General features: G+C 36.1%; 1 protein-coding gene across 6 annotated transcripts in view; it reads left to right on the plus strand.

Moving 5' to 3' along the window:
- Positions 1 to 19,938, plus strand: part of NBEA (neurobeachin) — a 511,508-nt gene that overhangs the window by 221,109 nt on the left and 270,461 nt on the right. For all 6 annotated transcript variants that reach the window (XM_052812195.1, XM_052812196.1, XM_052812200.1 and 3 more), the window contains one exon: positions 3,390 to 3,517. In XM_052812195.1, coding sequence (XP_052668155.1) covers positions 3,390 to 3,517 — 128 coding nt within the window. The remainder of the gene's footprint in view (positions 1 to 3,389; positions 3,518 to 19,938) is intronic.

A 19,938-nucleotide genomic window follows, 5' to 3' on the forward strand; every position in this document is an offset into this window, starting at 1 on the left:
ACATAGTGCAAAAAATGCCTTTTTTTGCTGCTGTCTGGCAGGTGAGTGGTGCAGGTGGAATCACAGCAGCGGGCACGGGCCCAGGCTGAAAGTGTGAGAGCTGTTTGCTCCACTCCACAAAGGTGCATATGACCAAGGAGAGAATGACCGTTTCTGTGGCGTTATTTATTGCTTGACAGTGTTACGAGGCAAGCTAATGAAATTGTGGTGTAATTAAACCACTCTTTTTGCTTTCTGTCTTCTTCATATGTTGGGACAGCGCTTCACTGAGGGTGAAATCTTTTTTAGAATTCAGGTTCTGAAGTATATTAAAATTACACTGGATCACTAAATAGTTTATTTTTCAGTTATTTTAACCAATGCAATGTTCTTGTTTTTTCACAAGCATTTTGGAAGTTTTTGTCTGGAGTCGAAGAAAAACTTCAGTTGCAAAATCTAAGATTCAAATTTTGAAGTCAGAATTTGAACTCAGAAGTAGTTGTACTCTGAGTAGTAACTGAAGTTAGCGACTGAAAAGACTTAAGTGGAACACAATATAAAAAATGTAGATAACTTAAAATCTAATCAACCCAAGAAGTGTCTTTTGGGCTTTTTTCCCTTTTCTCCAACCCCTGCACCCCCCCGAAACAACTAAAACTTTACTTTGATAATAGATAATTTTTTATTTTCTCACTTCGAATCCATTGTGCTTCAGCTTTTATAAGATTAAAAATCAGAGTTGTTTGTGGGGTCAGAGAGCATGAAGTGCAAGCTCACTTATCTAACTAAGTCTTCCCTTATAGCAGCTGCGTAGGAAAAGAGCTGCTTATGGCTGTAGACTGAGCAGAGGAGAGTGAGCAGGACAAGGATCTTGGACTTTTAGACGTTTAATAGTCTTGATTTGGAGGTAGAAGTTTGGCCTGGAATGAGGCCGAAGGGAAGGTAGCATGCTTGGGACTGGGACAGTGCGTGTCCCCCCCTCTCTTTGCACTTTCTTGTGACCAGTTCAAGCAGTAGGTAGTAAGAACCGTCGACAGGATTATTTGGTCTTTTTGCTCTCAGTTTTGAAAGTATTTATTTTAATCTGATGTTGCTACTGTGGTCTTTCAACCTTTCCTGTCCCAGTTTATCACCATTATATATATATATATATAAATTATATATATATAAAAATTATATATATTTATATATGTATAATTTATTTTCTGATGTGTGGTACCATTAATCTGCAAAATAAATAATCTTGAATTTGGAAGATGTTAAGAGTTTATTTGCCTTGAATGTCCACAAATGGAGAGGAAAAACCAAAATATTCATTCTTTACAAATAACCCTTAACATCTCTTAGTTAAGTCATGAAAACTTATTACATTACTCTCTACAGGGAGCTCCGTAATGATTGCAGGATGTGTTATAAGGTATAATAGATGTTAGAAACAGCTGTAGAATCAGATTGGTCTCTCTCCTCTATGTGTGTGTGTACAGAAAAGGCAGTAGATGGGTCACCTGCTTCCCTGAAACATTTTGGGGGTCTCTGTGTATGGGGTTTTTTTCTTAATTTTGCTTGTTCTTTTTGAAACTGAAGGACCAGAACTCCAGTCAGTTTTCAATATGTAAATGCACCAGGGATTTATATGAAGGAAAAAAGACTTTTTTTTTCTTTTTTTTCTCTATTTAAATATTAATTTCTGTCCTTTGATATGCATTTTTAAACAGTGCTAAACTTTGAGCTCACATTTTCACAGAATACTATTCCCAATTGCCCATGAATGGATCCATAACATACAAGATCCATCAACTATCCATTTGATAACAAGGTGTTTATTAATAGCTCATCCAAGCTGTTGATTAATAGCACATCCACACCTCCTACAGTACTTGATTCTTAAATACAAATTGATCTTAATTTAAAAACTTTTGAACTTGAAATTTTTTCAATTGTATGTAAAGTTTTCAGAGTTAGATGAACTCTAAAATTAGGCTTTTTAAACAAATTTACACTGAAAGCATATTTTAAAACATGCTTTAGAGAAGTCCGGATTAATCTAATAGGCTTTTTGTCTCTAGCAGCAAAAGCTTGGGGTAGATTCATGTTGCAAATTAAAAACTCTAAGCTAGTCGCCTGCATTTCAAGTATAGTCAATAGAGGCTTAACATAGTGAAATTCACTTCAACTAATCGTCTAAAACAAAGGCTGGTAATATGAATCCATCCTTTAGAATATTAGAAAATCAGTATCTGAATTTGAAATGGGAAAGCAGCACACTGAAAGAAAATGAGCTATAGCAATTCAGTAAAATAATTTTAAGCTAATGAAGGAAAACTTCCAATGTGTTTATAGTGTCAGCTTTCTTTTTAAATGTAGAGATCTTCATGTGATCTGAATTTAAAAGTCCACATTTATTTAGTGTTTCTAGATAGTAGATACAGTATAAAATTTAAATGTCAGTGTTCATTCTCTTAGATTCTGTCAGTAAATGTAACTTCTTCCTGTAATTGTGCTTTTAAATGCCAATAATATTTTGGTGCCGTAATTCAAGCACAAAGAAAACACCTTCAGACACCGGGAGTCTGAAAAAGAACAGGCAAAATTCTTGGTAGACCAGAATATGTATGTAATTACATTTCTATTTTTAAGTAATAGTTCACTTCTTTAAGATAACACAGCAGGTTTTTAATCTTAGCGTAAGAGTTTCAGAGGGCCCAAGTGTTATGCCCCGTCAAGTTTTAAAAGGGAGGAAGGACTTAAGGGTTACAAACCTTAGCGCACTGCTCATGTTTGCTAGGTTTGCATCCTCAGAAAAAGGGATATTATTTCTGGTATTTAAGAAGCAAAGAGAAGTCATAACACCTCTTCGCATTGTACAAGTAGAAATTAAGGAACACCCCATGCTTCAAAGAGTGTGTAGTCTCAGCAGGCAGAGAAGTGTAAATGGAAAGGCAAAGTGATTTACCTGGGATCATGTTCCCTCAAAGTATGCCAGATGTTGTTATTTGAAAGCTTGTACAAAAAAGCAAGTTACTTGTGATTGCTTTGGGTGAATAAAAACTTCTCTTTTCAAGCTTTCAAGTGTATATAAAATGTTGAGATGTATATAAGCGGAGAGAGGTGAAATAGACTTGCACTTGAATATCTGACATTCTTAGCATGTTTGAAAATGAGAATAAAAATTTTACTTGTTCTGGAGTACTCTGTAAATGCTGTAGAATTTATGAGGCTGACACACTGGTGACTCTGACGTGATATTTGCATTTACTTAAAGCCATTTAAACACTCTAAAGTTTAATCAAATTATGATCATCCTCTTTTCTAAAGAAGCTTACAGCAACTTTTAAAAACAGGTATGATTTGACATCATTTAACTTCTATTGTTAAGTGTTCTTCCAATCATGGTCTCTGTTTTTCCACAGTATCACTGCAAAGCTTGAAAGAGCTTTAGAAAAGGTGGCCCCTCTCCTGCGAGAAATTTTTGTTGACTTTGCCCCTTTCCTGTCCCGAACATTGTTGGGCAGTCATGGACAAGAGCTCTTGATTGAAGGTACTGTTTCTGTTATAAAATTATGTTATTTTAGCTCTTAGTCATTTGATATGAACAATGTTTCATTTTCACAAGACTTTATATAATTATTTTTGATAAATAATTAAATCAGTTGTTAGTGTATTGTGATTTCACTTCCTCGCATTTAACTTAATTTAAAAAATTTAAAAGGGATAGCTTTTGTACCCCTTTTCTTCCCTAAGTGAGATGCTGTGTAAAGATACATCTTGTCATCTTGGAATGCAAAAACCTCTCTATAATTTGCTTTTTCCTCCTTAGAATAATTATATTAGTATAAGTCTTTCAGCCTGACTTTGAGAAACTAGTGAAAAATAGAGTTAAAAGGTGTAATCAGTTCACGTGGAAGAAAGTAAATTGAAGACCGTGCTCCAGCATTATTGATGCCTGTATCTAGATTTGGTAGGGACACTATTTGCTCAGGCGGGTCAGTTGGATTCACACGGGCAGATAAAGAATTGTCCCTAGAGCAGAATAAAAAGTGATGATTTTTTAAAGAAAAGTAACTTTGAACACTTTCAAAGATTTTTATGGGGTTTTATGCATTGTCTTTACTACTTCATAGTTACAGAATTTGGGGAAAATAATGAATCCTCATAAGTGAGGCAGTAAATAATGCAGAAATTATGCAGAACGTGCAAATGTGGCAAGCTCGTGCAGAAAGTAACAACTCGGTGCTAATGCAGTTAAAATAGCGATGGGGGAATTTGCACGAATGTGTACTGATCCCATATCATATATCCAGAGGAACATATTCAGTCAAGGAAACTTTTGCCTTCCAGAATTGTTCTTACACACAATATTGCTGTTTAATGAGAGGTTTACAGTTGGACTCAATGATCTTAAAGGTCTTTTCCAACATAAACAATTCTATGATTCTATGAAAAAGTCTCATAAAGGCAAAGCTTATAACATGTGAAGGTCTACGCAGAAAAACCACAGCTTTGTGTTCAAATTCCAAAACTCCTTCTATTATACATGTTTTTTATCTAAATATTAGTGTACAGTCTTTCTATGGTCTCAGTTATTATTCCCCACAACATTGGCCCTCTTTTATTCTTAATGCTAGAAATATTTCCACCTTGTAACTGAAATCCTGCAAATAGCCTTTCCCTTTTTTATCTAATTATTGTTTAATAATATTATTGTTTAATAATACCAAGTAATGGTATGGTAGCTTAGTAATTCTCAGAAGCTTCAGAGTTTTTATACTGTTTATTTAATAGCTATGAGTAAGTTGCCATTCTCAGTCAATGACACCTGAAGTTAATGGTCCGAGATTCTCATTGAGAACATTGAGGTGGCTGTAAGATATTTGATGGATTCCATTCTTAAGTCTCTTATTTCAGTGAAGTTGATTGCAAATTTGTAGTAGTGTCATCCTTTTCTGTTTGACAATTGATTAATTGCACTATAGTTTTTATACAATACATATAAAATCGTCTTGGTTTTGCCCAAGCACTTTTATAGATTAAAAACATTCTTCACTGATGCTGTTCAGACTTCATCTTTTGGTCAGATTCGTGGTGTGAACAAGGCTCCAACAGTTCCCAGCATATGACAAAGACTGAAAAGCTAGAGGCCACAGGAGCCTTACGATTATATGGCAGTATGAGCATATCTCATTGCCTGTGCAGACAGACACATGGTTTTGTTGGCTGTAGCATTCTTCCGATACCCACTTGGACTGCTGTTCCAAATTTTGTCCCATCTATGACTCAGCCATCCAATTCAGTCTCAGGAATCATTGTTTACGAACCAAACACCGAGTTCCAAAATAAGTACTGTCCTTCCCATCACATTTCCTTAAAGTTATGTCTAACCTTCTCTTCAATCGCTGTCTCATTTCTGATTTCTAAGAACTAGCCCTTTGTCCTGGTTTCAGCTGGGATAGAGTTAACTGTCTTCCTAGTAGCTGGTACAGTGCTATGTTTTGAGTTCAGAGCGAAGAATGTTGATAACACTGATGTTTTCAGTTGTTGCTCAGTAGTGTTTAGACTAATGTCAAGGATTTTTCAGCTTCTCATGCCCAGCCAGCGAGAAAGCTGGAGGGGCACAAGAAGTTGGCACAGGACACAGCCAGGGCACCTGACCCAAACTGGCCAACGGTGTATTCCATACCATGGGACGTCCCATCCAGTATAGGAACGGGGAAGTTGGGGCAGGGATTCGCCGCTCGGGGACTGGCTGGGTGGCGGTCGGCGGGTGGTGAGCAATTGCACTGCGCATCATTTGTACATTCCAATCCTTTCATTATTGCTGTTGTCATTTTATTGGTGTTATCATTATCATTATTAGTTTCTTCTTTTCTGTTCTATTAAACCGTTCTTATCTCAACCCACGGGTTTTGCTTCTTTTCCCGATTTTCTCCCCCATCCCACTGGGTGGGGGGGAGTGAGTGAGCGGCTGCGTGGTGTTTAGTTGCTGGCTGGGGTTAAACCACGACACCCTTTCTTCCCAAGATACTGAAATAGCAATCTGTACAGAAAAACATCCAAACACAGCTTAGATTTTTACACTGCATGCCTCAGGACTTGAATTTCTGTTTGCTCCCTCTAAAATAGTTGGGCTTTTCTTCTTTTTAACAGAGAACTCAGCTACTTTTATAGTCATTGTGTACTCCTCCTCATCGTTTCTTTCTTCATTGCCTGTGTGAGACTCTTGATCTCAACTAAACTGCGTTCTTGCCTAGTTAAGTTCCCTTTAAAAGGGAATTCTAAATTCTCTCCTAGTCCATTACCCGATTTACTTTGATAAATTCCCTGTCATTGTTTACTGAAAGCCAGTGGTGGTCCTTGAAGTGCTTGAAAGGGCTCTCCATGTAACGACTCCGCAAAACAGAGGGTTTTAGTGGTGTGATTCAAGGTACGTGAGTACACAGAATTCCTGTCGGGCTTTGGTAATTTGAACTTGATTTTTACTGGCAAGCAGTAATTAGCTTGACAGTTTTATATGAAATAGTTTAATTTGTTGCTTTATGTGTAAAGGCTTCAGTTATAACAATTAAAAAGGAGCAAATAAACCTTATTTAATCAAGTCTGAAGGTGCTGTCTGTTTTTCAAATTGATTACCACAGAAGTATCTGTTGCATTCTATAAAGTGTGTCCTTTTCTTCTGATTATTCAAGCTTGAAACATAAAAATACCTTCCCTCTTCTTGCTGTCTTTTGAAACCTCCATATGGTATGAAGCCTTTGCCCTATCAGATTTTGCTAAAATCTGAATACCTTCAGGCATCCTTGATGGCATGTGCTTTTTTTCTGAAGCTCTCTCTATTGCTCTTGTGCATGTGTGTGTGTAAGAATTACTAAATCATTTCAGACTTGGTTAGAATACCCACAGGTTTGTACCTGAGGTTTTGCATGCTGAAGAGAGAGCACAAAGGAAAAGGGAACCGAAAAAAATTCATTATAATACTTCTAAAACAGGTTAATTATGCAAACTTTCAGGAACATCTGATGCTTTGAGATAGGTGTTGTTAATATGTATTTGGAAATGTGTATACACCTTAGTTATGATTTCACCTTTTTGTAGCAGTTGATCTCTCTCGAACTTTTGGTGAAAAAACTTGCAGTCATACCATGCCACCTCATTTTCCTTTAGCTTGTATCATCATTCTGTCCCATGGAAGACTGGCTGATTTATTCTTTGAGGAAATTATATTTAACTTCTAAGTGGTGGCATCTTGAGTGGAGTTGAAATGAACTGGCTGCAATCATCTGGTCAGTCTAGACTAAAAACTTGGACCACTCATGCTCAAAATAGTTAATTTTTCATGTTTGTTCATGTAAATTCCAAAATGTGACTGGTAGCAGAGGAGCTGTGTCAAGTAGCAATCTGACATTACAGAATATATTTATTGGTAAAACACTTTGTCTGTTTACTTCCTGGAATAGCACCCATTTTTGCCCCTTTTTCCACAACCAGTTCTTTCTTCAAAGATATCTTACCTTATTCCAAATATTTCAACTTGCCAGAGTAAGTGTCCTCCGTGATAGATTAAAAAGGACTAATTTGCAATCAGGTGCAAATAGTTTCAGAGTGTACCAAAACCAGCCCAACACTACTGTGGTTCATCAACTGAGGTTCTTTCAATGCCTCAGAGAACAGAAGTTGCAAAGGTTAAAATTGTCCATATAGCATCTAATTGGAAACAAACATGCAATATGGGTAGGTCACATATTTAAGCTTAGCAATGCTCATTGTGGAGTTCCATTTAACACTTGCACAGATATGTTTTCACTAACTCTAGTTTCCATATGGTCTGCAAATCCCCTCCATGTAAGGCACATTACAACATTCTAGCTTTTAGGTGAAAATGTTACAGGCAAGTGTAATCTGATCTGTGTCCAAAAGAAAAGTTATATCCTCTTTTTGTCAAGCACAGATGGGTAAAAGTATTTTCACTACAGCTATTCTTGGAGTGTCCTGAGCTGTTACAATAGGTCCAAGATCAAAACATAGTCACGTACAATGCTTTCCCTTCACTTTAGTGAGATACCAAACAAATGTTACCAATGCTTTTCATTTTCCTGTATCATTACCTGGGTGGAAGGTCAGCCAGGTAGCCCTTCTCCAAAAGAGCTCTTAGGAATTCTTTGGCATACTTTTGATATATTTCTGATACGCAATTCAAATCAGATGAAACAGAAAACGTTTTCATGCTGATATGAGCAGAATCTGTTTCTCCTCATTAACTCACCACATGGCCCTATGAAAATATTCAGCAGAAGTGGTGATGGACTAGTTTGGTATGGTATTTGACAGGAGGCTTCTTGAAACAATTGAAAAATTGCCCAGAACATTCCTTTGGAAACCACAGATAGAATCTGGGTGCTAAATGACACTACTTTAAATGCTCCCAAAGACCACAAGTGTGGCATCACTGTGGCATCTACCAATGCTGGCACAATTTGTTTCTGATTTCCTCAAACAATGCCGAGTTTTTTTATTAGGAAGAACAGGGTAACCATTTTGCTGAGGCACTGTAGAAGTCTGGAAATCCCTTAGATTTCCAGAAGGTACTTTTTGGTACTTAACATGGTCCTTGGCTTTCTCTTAGAAACTTTTCAGAACCTTTGTATTATTTTTGTGCTCAGGAGCACAGATGCTATAAAGCAGAGAGATGGCATGCTCCTGTGGAACTTTATTTTCCTGTTCATATTGTTCTCTCATTCTTTTCTCTCGCTTTGCCACATCCGAAATATTTTTGTTTGTGTGTCTAGGCGTGTTTTCTTTCAACTAATCAGACTTTTGGTAATTCCTTACCAGTCTGTAGCACAGCATGTAGCCAATATTCTGAACAAAATAAATAAATGAATAAATATTAGCAAGTAAAAGAGAAAAGGAATAAAAAATAGTGTTATGATTTTAAAATTCACATTAACTGGAATTAACACCACATAAGTAAAACCTGAAGCTATTCATAGTGCTGAAATTTCTATGAGCCACTTTTTGATCCTACTTTGATATTTTTATTAGCAGTTTTAATTACGGTGCAGAATTGTTCCTGGCAAAGCTAAATGCTTAGACAGAGATATGCAAAATGAGAAGCAAAGGCATTCCACTGGAGAGATATGTTGAATCATTTTGCAGAATAACCGAAGCCCAAGAAAAAGCCAAATTTCAACACAGCCAAATGCTGAGTCTAACCTCTAGGAACAAATAATATAGACTACACCTAGAGGGTAGGAGATGAGGGACGAAGCTACTCAAAGAATGTAGAGATTGTTATAATAATTAGCGTACTCTGGGCTCTCTTAGCTCAGTGCTGAGGCAACAATGACTTGTCCAATACTTGGATGCTGAGGAAGAATAGATGAGGAGATGATTTAATTTCTGTGCACAACTTTAGTAAAACTCCTACCATCTGGTTCTATAGTCAGCACTTCAAGAATGATACACACACACTGCAGAGGGAACAAAAGAGCGGGGCACAGGAGTGATTGATGGATGGGAGATAAACTCCATGCAGTACAATGTAAGGAGCTTGTTTTGTTCAATGTACCAAAGAAAAGAGATAAAAAGAAGTTAGATACTACAGGATGTCTTAGCCTTTCTACCAACAGAATGCCTAGTGAGGATAAATAACATTGGAAAACATATTACTTGTAGTCTTTATGACTGTTTTAAACATTCTTTATAAATATAGTCTTCAATCCAGCTTCTCAGGAGGAAAAATGTCACATCCTTGCTGAATGGTATTGGAGCGTCTTTGTGGCTTTGGAGCCTGTGAATCCCTATTTTCTCTGTGCCATACCCTGCAAGGAATGATAGTCTGCATTAACTTAATTTGCTCTAACATTGCCATCACTGCATTTGTTCACATGGTCATAGAGACATGTACTTCAGTGTCAGCTAACCACCGGCAGGGATCAGTAAAAAAAATGTTTTTAACTTGCTCTCCAGTTGACTGCATCTCAACTGCAGATGCAGTTGAGAATATATCATCTTCCCTTGAGGCATCAAAGATGGTCAGTGCTCAAGTCACTGTATGAAATAAGCCCTTCTTCTGATGTTTTGTGTGTGTGTATATATATATAAAACCTTTTTTATACTTTTTTAAAATAATAAAAATAAAAAACTTTTTTATTTAAGAAGTTCTTTAATCATTACCTTGAAGCTCATTTTAGTATGAGACCTTTTCTCCTTCCTCTGCATGATGAAGTTTTTCTATTCAGACAAGCCTCATATAAGGCTCACGCCAGCTATAGTTTGGTCCCAGACTTCAGGGAGCCCTTGCAAGTGTATGAATGCGTAGCCATACATATATTTTACTGCAATTTCTTGAGGGTATGAGACTTACGTGAGCACACTGGCTGAGGAGGATCAGCCTTTTACTCCCTTCGTAACTTTTCAGTGTGTTGGCCAGTTTCAGCCAGTTTAACAGGAGATGCTTAAAACATGCATTTTTTTACACAATATTCACAAATATAGATGTCTGTTTAAAGAAAAGATCCCCTATAATGTCTTGGCTGAGGCAGTAGTTACATGTGTATTTCTTAATCAGCTTCAGTGTTTGCTCTGCACTATCATTTGGGGTGTGCCATCATCATGTAGTGAATAAATGGAAAACTAAAAAGGAACTCAAAAAAGTCTCATTTGCAGCTGTGCAATATACTGTGTTGGTACAACACTATGGGTATTGCAGTGTAAGGAACAGGAAGGCAATTGATAAAGCAGGACTGAGAGAGAAAGCAATAGGAACTCAACCCTATTAGACATCAGAGAATCCTGTTAGAAATCAAGGTGAACGTTAAGAATGTTTCTGTGGGGAGGTCAGGCCAGCGTCATTTGCAGTGTGTGTCTCACTGGACGTGATCACTCTGGTCAGTCAGGGTCAGGAATCTTACGGATTGTTTGGTTGGTACTGGGGCAGGAACTCTGAATTGGTTTTCAAGGCTAAGGAGTTCATAAAACATTTCTTCTCTGCCATGCCACCTCCCACTCCTTTCTTGCCAAGTGTCCTGGGTGTCTCAGTTACATTCTTCTATGTCCAGTAAAAGGTGATGCTGCAGGCTTCGCACAATGCAGTTAAAGCCAGTGAATTATCTGAGCCAATCCTCTGGACGACAGATTTCCTTAATTTGTGGTAGTAGGATTCCTGTTCATAGATTTCTTTTTATCTTTCACTGTAAACACTTGCAAAAAGATGCCAGTGAAACCAAACTGCTGTCCAAAACCAACCCCTGTTTAGGTAATGAGGTTGGAACAATAATGAGTTACAGATAATGCTTTTCTTCAGTAAGTTTAAAAACATTCATCATCACTAACAATACATTGAATAACTTTATATTGTTGCAAGCTTTAAGTGTTGATTTGCACTGTGAGGATGTTTTTTATATATTTTCCTTTTCTACTTTATGAATTTCTGCAAGTAATTTGCAAGATTTGGTTTTTACCATGAAGAATACAATAGGTAATTTTGAAACAGGGCATGAAAAAAACCCTTGAAATCCTCCAATGGATATAATTTAAAATGCTGCTGATGATTGAAATCCTGCCTGCACATGTTGTAATCCCTTCATAAACGGAAAAAAAAAAAGTTCATGAATTTCAGTCTGCTATTTATAGGCTAAGAAATTTGTTGTAAGAAATTCTCTATCTATGATTAGCTCTTAGTGTCTTACTGAAAGCCTGCACAGTATGCTCATGTTTCTGCAAACACTTTGAGACTGAAACTGTTTCCTACTAAAAACCGTTGATGAGTCAGAGACACATGGAGACAGAAGACAACACCGGTTTTCCAGAAGTCTGTGTGTAGGAACAAAGAAATGATGAAAGGTTGAATGGATATTCAAATCTGCCTATTTATTTACACGTACTCCAGCAGAGTTGAGGTTCAAAGCTTTGCAACTTCCACATTGTTTTTCGGAATGTGCTACTAGTGACAAGAATGATCCCAATACTGGCATTCAGAGGAGGAATTGAAGAGCAGGTGCCACAGCAGAAGTGTCTGTGATTTATCCACAGTGAAATCTTCAAACTATAATGACCCCACACCAGTTACAGAACATTCTTCTTTCATATAATATTCCTTTATGATGCCTTTAAAGGGATATCATTACAAACACCAGAAAGTGAAGAGGATATACATTCATTTGATTTTGAAGATTTAACTCTTGAATTACTGAAGTTCCTGTGTGCAGAAGTATGTTCTGAACAGATGTTTAACATGGCAGGAAACATTATAGATCAGAGATCCAGATAGCAACTAGGAAATGCATAGCATCTGGCACCTTTTTGAAAGTAAACCTGCCAATAATTAATTACACATATGAGCCACTCTATCCCTGTCTAATGAATTGGACACTTACTAAGATGTATTAGACTATGTAACAGAGGTTAACTGCTCATGCCCTCTCCTTTGTCTTTGGCTTGTGTGGTCCCAGCGTAACTTAAGGGTAGAAATTGTTGTTGGCACTCAGATTATATGTCCTTGATTATATTATGTTACATTAATTAATAATCAAGACACCTGTACAATCCAAAACGTATGGAGTCCCCGTTAGGCAGGAATTGGGGTGGTTCTGTTGCTTTGCCAATGGAGAAAAAAGGACTGAAAATGTGAGACTGATTGTAAAGTGGAGAATCAACTACATATATTCAGCAGAAGGGGTTAAGAGAGTGCAGCAGTAAAAAAAAATAAATACATGCCCTCGGGAAAACAAAAGCTGGTAGCTGTAAAGTAGTCAGGTTTGCTGAAAAGAAGCTCTGAAAGTTATTCTTGAAAATACAGAAGCCACTAGATGTTTGAAGTTACTAAATTACTGTTGAAAGTGCTACTATAAAAATTACGTTATTAGAAACCAAACAATACCAATTGCTGTTCGTTTAAAGCACATAAAGAAATGCACAAAATATTGGAGTCTTTAAAAAGCAAGGAAAGGAGTTGTTTGTGGTCTTCAAGTCCCACTTACCTTCAGCAGTATTGGGCACTTTCTCACAAGTTTCTTTTTCAAGCTAGTAGCCTGTATTCCAGCTGCAAGCTGTAAGGCCTAGAAAGGACTGCTCTTTTTGTCTTAAAACTCTAGAGTAATACCCTCCCCGATGACTTCATACTTCTTCTTTGTCCTAATACCATCCAGGTCTGATATCCCTCTGTCTTCCTTCTTGTTCTAACTTTCAGCTTTCATGGAAAACAATTTTCTTTTTTTTCCCTTTTTTTTTTTTTTAGAAAGTTTGCCTCCTACTACGAAAAGAGTGGCAGGAGATCTATTTAATGTTATGTCAAAGAAATAATTTTTAAAAGATTCTTACGAAAGTTCTTAACATGTACAGGCGCTACTGTAACATAGCCTGTAGGTGGACTCATCCTATCAGGTATACAGCAGTGCTGCATGGTAACACTGGACTAAGTTGTACAATTTTTTTTTTTTAGAACAGCCACCTTTTTCCCCCCTATTATTTTCTCCTCTACTGTCCAGGTCCTAAGAAAAACGAGGTGGTATGCCAAAAAGGTATTCAGTATCTACAGGATGTTCCTGCTGCGACTGAAGCTCCCCACAGGCAGAGGTTCTCTGGTTCTTACTCCACTTAATTCATCATTCAGAACTCAGCAGGGGACTCTGCCTGATTTTGGACTTGAAACAGTTAGGCTGGTATTTGCCCCACCCTTTGTCCTCTAAAGGCTTAAAAATTGAATCAATCTACTTTATTATCCTGGCAGCATTTTCCAGAGAACTACCTAACTCTGATAAGCTATAGGGTGCAAATAACATCTCTGTATCAGATTTTGCCCTGAAAGATGTATTTCTCCTGAGGCATAGTCTAATAATCCTTTTCCATGTAGCCTGAGCTCTATGTCCAGGTTCCTTACAAAACTAATCTCCTTAGGGCTAGTCACAGTTTCTCCTGTATTCCTTAACTCCGTGTCTACTTATCACCTGCTCTTATGACCCAGACTGAAACCTTTTAATCAGTGACCAAGTTTACAAAAGTCCCTTACTTGTCCTGATGATCTACAGTTCATCCTATTGGATAGGGATGTGCTTGTTTCCATGCCTTCAAGGCATAAACAAAGAATATTCCACAAAAACTCTTGAAACAATTAACTTGAGAAACTACTACACTTGAATCTTAAAAATATACCTCTTCATAGAGCCCTTTCTTTTTGATAGAAGAAAATGTTAACTATAGTATAAACATTAATGAACCATCAAGCTTGATTTATCTAGATGTTAACACACTCCCTACAGACCTGGGATTATTTTTGCAAGGACTAAGAAAATATCTTTATTGTGTTCAGTGTAACTTTATGTTAAAATTTACCTCCCCCCCAAAAAACCAAACCTGCTAAACATATATTGTCTTACATCATGTCTTATTTTTGTCTGTTGGTATGTGGATTTCATGATCCAATCTTTTTATACTAATAGTGATGTTGTCTGTAGAGATTTTCTTGCAGTGGGAAACCCTCAAGCTGAAAGAACTTGTCAGACAACAGAGACAGTTGTGATATGTCAAATTAAGATGGCAAAGTGATGTCAAAGCAGGTCTAGGGAGAGCCCATAACAATGTTACTGTCAAGTAAATAAAGAAAACTGAAACACAAGAAATACAAGTTATTTCAAGAGATCTATGACTGTGGTGTGGTTCTGTGTTTTGAGACACACTGTTTCAGAATGATTACCATTTGTCAGCAGGGCTTCAGGATAGGAGCAAGATCTGATGGCTGCCAGCTAAGGTCAGCAAAGTTCAGCATGGAAATGGAGATCTTTTTTTTTTTTCGTTGTTATCAATTTCTCAGAAAACCGTTACCATCTAAACAAAATACTAGTTCACCAACAGTTTGCTCAACTAGATATAAAAATTAGCTGGTGGGTGATGCTACTCAGCAGATAACACCTAGTTAAAATAATGGTCATCTTGGCCTTTGAAATTCAGGAAGCTGCATGAGTTCTGTGAGGTTTTGTTATACTTCCTATTTGTAGCTGCACTGGTTCACTCACTGATCTCTCAGTACAGCCCCAAGGTTGCCAAAGAGAAGAAATGTAAGGAAGTAAGGAGGACCAGTAAAGAGTAAGTGGTTTTGCTGCTGTGCAGCTTATCCTTTCCTCACCTTCCTTCTTTGTCATTCACCATGCACACATCCCAGTTGTGTCATGCCAAGGTGATAATATTCCCCCTAGTAATAGGAAAGAATGTAACAAAGAACTAGAAAGTAGTAGTAGAAAGACAGAAACAAAAGGCAATTCCTACGTTTGAAAAAAAGAGGAGAGAAGCAAAAAAAGAATAAATAAGCACAGAAAACAGAGCATCAGATAGGAATAAGTTACGGACTGAAGCTAAGGAAAAGTTGATAAATTTCAGGAGAAAAATAAAACCTCATACCTAAGGGAAAAAATAACATTGAATAATGCATTTTCAGGGAAAGCGTGATACTCTAGATATGTCATTTGGGATCATACTTATGATCCATCTTGTCCAGGATGTCACTTTTGACAGCTTTAGATAGAATTAGAAAAGGTTCTTGAGATGAAGAGAAAGCATCGTAGGTGTAGTGAAGGTATAAAGTACAAACAACAGCTTGTATTAGTGAGTGAAATTAATGTTCTGATTTCTGCATGTATACTTCTTTGAAAATAATTCACTGTTAAGGTTGTTCTTCCGAAATGTATTATTTCCTGTAACACTGACTTGAGAGGAGCTGAAGGACTGACAAAAAAAAGAAAGGAGGGGTAGATGTTTCTTCATTTAAATAAAAAAATTGTGAGGGATCAGTAGAACATAAAATCTCAGAATAGTTGTTTTTTCCCAGATGTATTGAATACATGGCAACTTCTTTGGTATTGGTTGTTTTCATTTAGTAATTTTTCTACAAATTTAATTACAAAAATAGCAACTTGATCAGGAAAGGAATGGCATCTTGAGAAAATATAACATGACAAAACTTGAAAAAGCTTTTAACTTTCACATTTTAAATTAATTTTTAAATGGCTTTTTCCATTAATTTTTCTCTTACTCCATCCATTGAAATAAAATATCCAGGGCAGCAGCTATGGCAGAAATTTAGCTACAACTTTGATCCACTGATTTGAGTAGTATCATAGGATAAAGGGGGAAATCAGAAGACTTTCAGTATCGTATTTTAATTTTCACAGTGGACTGTTGGGTGTTTGGAAAGGAATTGGAATGGTTTTCATTGAAATGCTTTCTAGATAAATAAGAGGTTTAGATTTTCCAGAATGTCTAAGTGTAGTTTATTTTTTAGTTCTTCTAGGGTTCCACCAAAATAAAATGTTTATAAGTTACTCAAGTCTACCTGAAACTGAAGTAGACTTCAGCAGAAAAGCAATAGTTCAATTTTATAGACATTTTCAAGATTAGAGGTGTTTTAATTCAATCAGCTGCAATGCAGCGTGACCACTGGTTTTGTTGTTTTGACCCATTGTCTAGAAGGGGACTTTAGAAGAGAAGGAAACATATTTTGTTTCCAAATCAAATTCTAGTATATAATAAGTATCATATTGTTCAAAAAAAAATCTGCTTCACTTAAATTTGACAGGGAATTGTTTTCTCATAATTAACATTTGTGGTGTATTCTTTTATATGAAAAGATTTATTTTGTGTTTTTAATGCTAATCAGAACAATTTTTCAATTGATACATGATAGATCAATATAAATTTTAGATCTTTCTTGGTATAGCAATTAGATAAGCATATTAGTTCGCTACATCACAACAGATATTTGAAAAGAGATCCATCCAAAGAGATACTGTTTTAAGAGAAGGACAGAGAAACACAAATGCATGTATTGAGTGAATCCCAATGGACTGTTGGCCAAGGCAAAAATTACCACAGGTGCTAAATGAAAAACTGGATCAGTTTTGAAAATCTTCAGTGAGATAGATATTAAACTGAACAGTGGTAGGGGATTTTATTTTATAGATTAAGTGATCTCCTTCTCATTTTGTGCATCCCATTAACACTAATGGAAGATTGACAAAAATTCCATACGTTGGTATAAGGCTAGACTCTTCAGAGTAATGTGGCACCACCATTAGTTTTGTCAATATCATTACAGCTCATGGGATCACAGTAGAAAAGTCTGTAATTTTAAAAAGTAAATCATGTATACCTTGTAATAAATCCCCTCTCTGTGGGTATGCTCTCAAGGGGTTTTGCCATTCTGTGATTCCATCTGGATATTTTATAGTCCTCATTTAGATTCCTTTATAGTAACTGTGGTGGTGAAGAAGTATAGGTTTTCTTACTTTAATAAAATAATTCAAGAAACTGTTACATAACATCCTTATTCTTTTGAATATTATCCTAGTATTAAGATCTGGTTTATTTTACAAATTTGACTAAAAGGGCAGAACCGTTTGAGTTGGGTTTGAACAGATTAAAATCTATTTTTTATGTTGACCAATCAGTGTTTATTCAAGGTGTTTATCTTAGGATGGGAGTTCTAAAGATTTCTGATAAAATTTTAAAGATATTTCATTTGATAAGCTGGATGATATCTTTCCCAGATTTTCAGGTACCAGATATAAAGAATATTGCATGTGTTGTGCAGTGTCTTTCACCGTAACGAAAACATCCTGTAGGAGGTGTAACTGTCTTGATCAGTTACAAAGGCACTGAGTCAAATTCACATTCATCATGTTTTTCTGTGTCGCTCTTCTGCTCCGTAAAGGAGATCTACCCATACACAGGATGGTCTGGAGTACCGATACAGCCATCCTTCATGGTCCCTAGAGCTGGTGGTAATGTTGGGTTCTGCCGGTCAAGGCTGCTGAAGGGAATTGTTAAATCCATAACCCTGCCTTTCTTATTTTAGTGAGTTACATTCTTTGGAATAGTGTTTCCTTTCATCTAGTAAAAGTGAAGTTGTAATTATTTTGCAACATGGCTGTGATTTCCATCTGCAGACTTTCTGCAATTCCTGAATATTTGCCAGCCTTTGCTTTTCATAAATTAAGACCATTAGTGTAATTTAAATGTCTACAAAATATGTGACATATGTATGGTTCTAAACCCACTTTTGAGTGTAATCTTGCAAAACGTTACATTCTGTTTAATACACATCTTGCTTTTTTTTTCCCTAATAATTGCTTTGCTTGGAATAAGAACACCCTGTCATTTCAGTGAATAATTTTACATATTTAGCAGTTACTTTTGAACTTTTCACCTATCTTGATATTTTCCCTCTGTACTATCTCTTTTCATATCTGTAGTGAACTCACCGGCAACTTGATAATTGATTAAAAACATCAATTTGAATCTAGGTTTCTCTGAATGACAACATATGGTAGAGAGGGAATAACATAGATTTAAAGTATCCAATTAATTTTAATTAATGGTCAAAAAAGAAATCCTAAGTTTATTTTTTTTATTCTAAGTTGAGTTTAGAAAAATATTTCAAGAAAACATTCACCAAAATATGTTGCTGGCAGAAGAAAGGCATTTTGCAAGAACAAATAAACTTGAAGGAAAACTCACGTTTCCAACCAAAATATCACCATCACGTTTTTTCTAGTACTGTCACAGCCAAAACATGCTTTAGTTTCTGTCACCAGCGTGAACTGTCCTTGAAACTTTGTTGTGCCATTCCTAACACATCTTGAACAGAGTATAAGGGAATAGTCTACCAAAAATGAAGATACAATTGTGAATGGTAATTACCGGTGGAAAATTCCTACTCTGTTTCTTGGCATAGAAGTCAGTGAGGATTATGGGAAGAGATACCATGGTATGAGCTACCAGTAATTATAGTGAACAATTTGAAACAATACAGTTTTGTTTAAAGTACATGGAAGACTATATCAGTAGGAAATAGAAAGTAGCTGACCTTACAAAAATACAAGTTAAAAAGGAGAATTCTAGTATTTTCTGATTTTTTTTTTTTGGTCTAGTTTTAGCACCTTATGCTCATTTCTAAGTACATTTTCTACACTTTTCATATGTCAATAAAATAACGCATATAATAGCATGTCTTTATTTTGTCATAAGCATTTTTTTCTAAAAAAAGCTCCTGTAGTTTTGATGACGTGCTGTACAGGAGTAATGAAGGCCAAGTTTTGTCTGTGAACTGGGTTAAATGTATTAAACTTTCTCAAGCTTTTTATTTAGCCATACCTGAGGCTTTCAGATAAGTAGAAGCTATAACTGAGTGAAAGATTTCTGCAGGCTCTAAAGTATAGTTAATTGCATCTTTTTTTCTAAGTTGAACATAAGATAGAAAAACATTTAACTTTTGGGTTTGCTAATATTACAATTGATTCCAGTTCCAATAAAGGTTTAAGTTGACACAAAGTAAAATCATTGAAAGAAAATGCAGGCAAATCTTGATAAAGACCAGATGAATTTGTGGTGGTATTCAGTTAGACGCATACACACATTGTATTAATAATAATAGTAAAAAGAAGTTCAAAACCATGATCTTATTTCATAAGGATTTTTTTTTTAAATTGATTTTATCAGCCTACATTATATTTCTTCAAAATAGAAATTCAGACTGACTAGTTCAGCATGGTGACTTCGATGATTTGAACCCATGATGTCATTAATGCCACAGGCATGACTAAAATAGTCTAGTTGAAATTAATCTTTTTTTAGACATTAATAAGTCAAGTGAAAAGAAATAATTAGCATATCTTTGGGCCAACAGAAGAACACTGAAAAAGAAGTCAAGTAAACCAGAGCATTTCAAGATAATTGCCAGGCATACATCATTTATTCCAGATTAGCTAAGGTCACGCACTTGATGCTCCCAGTTTTTGTATCCATATATGTGGTCATTGTTGCCATCAAATTGCTAAATTTTGATGGCTATATTTAATGGACTGAGAAGAGACCATGAAGAAAAGTACTAAGAACAGCAAATATAAAGAGCACGTACTCCATTCAGTTAAACAGTGACCTTTTTAACCTTGCTGTATGCAGGAAATATCCACTTGT

The sequence above is a fragment of the Harpia harpyja genome, chromosome 17, assembly GCF_026419915.1.
Source record: "Harpia harpyja isolate bHarHar1 chromosome 17, bHarHar1 primary haplotype, whole genome shotgun sequence".
Classification (NCBI taxonomy): domain Eukaryota; kingdom Metazoa; phylum Chordata; class Aves; order Accipitriformes; family Accipitridae; genus Harpia; species Harpia harpyja.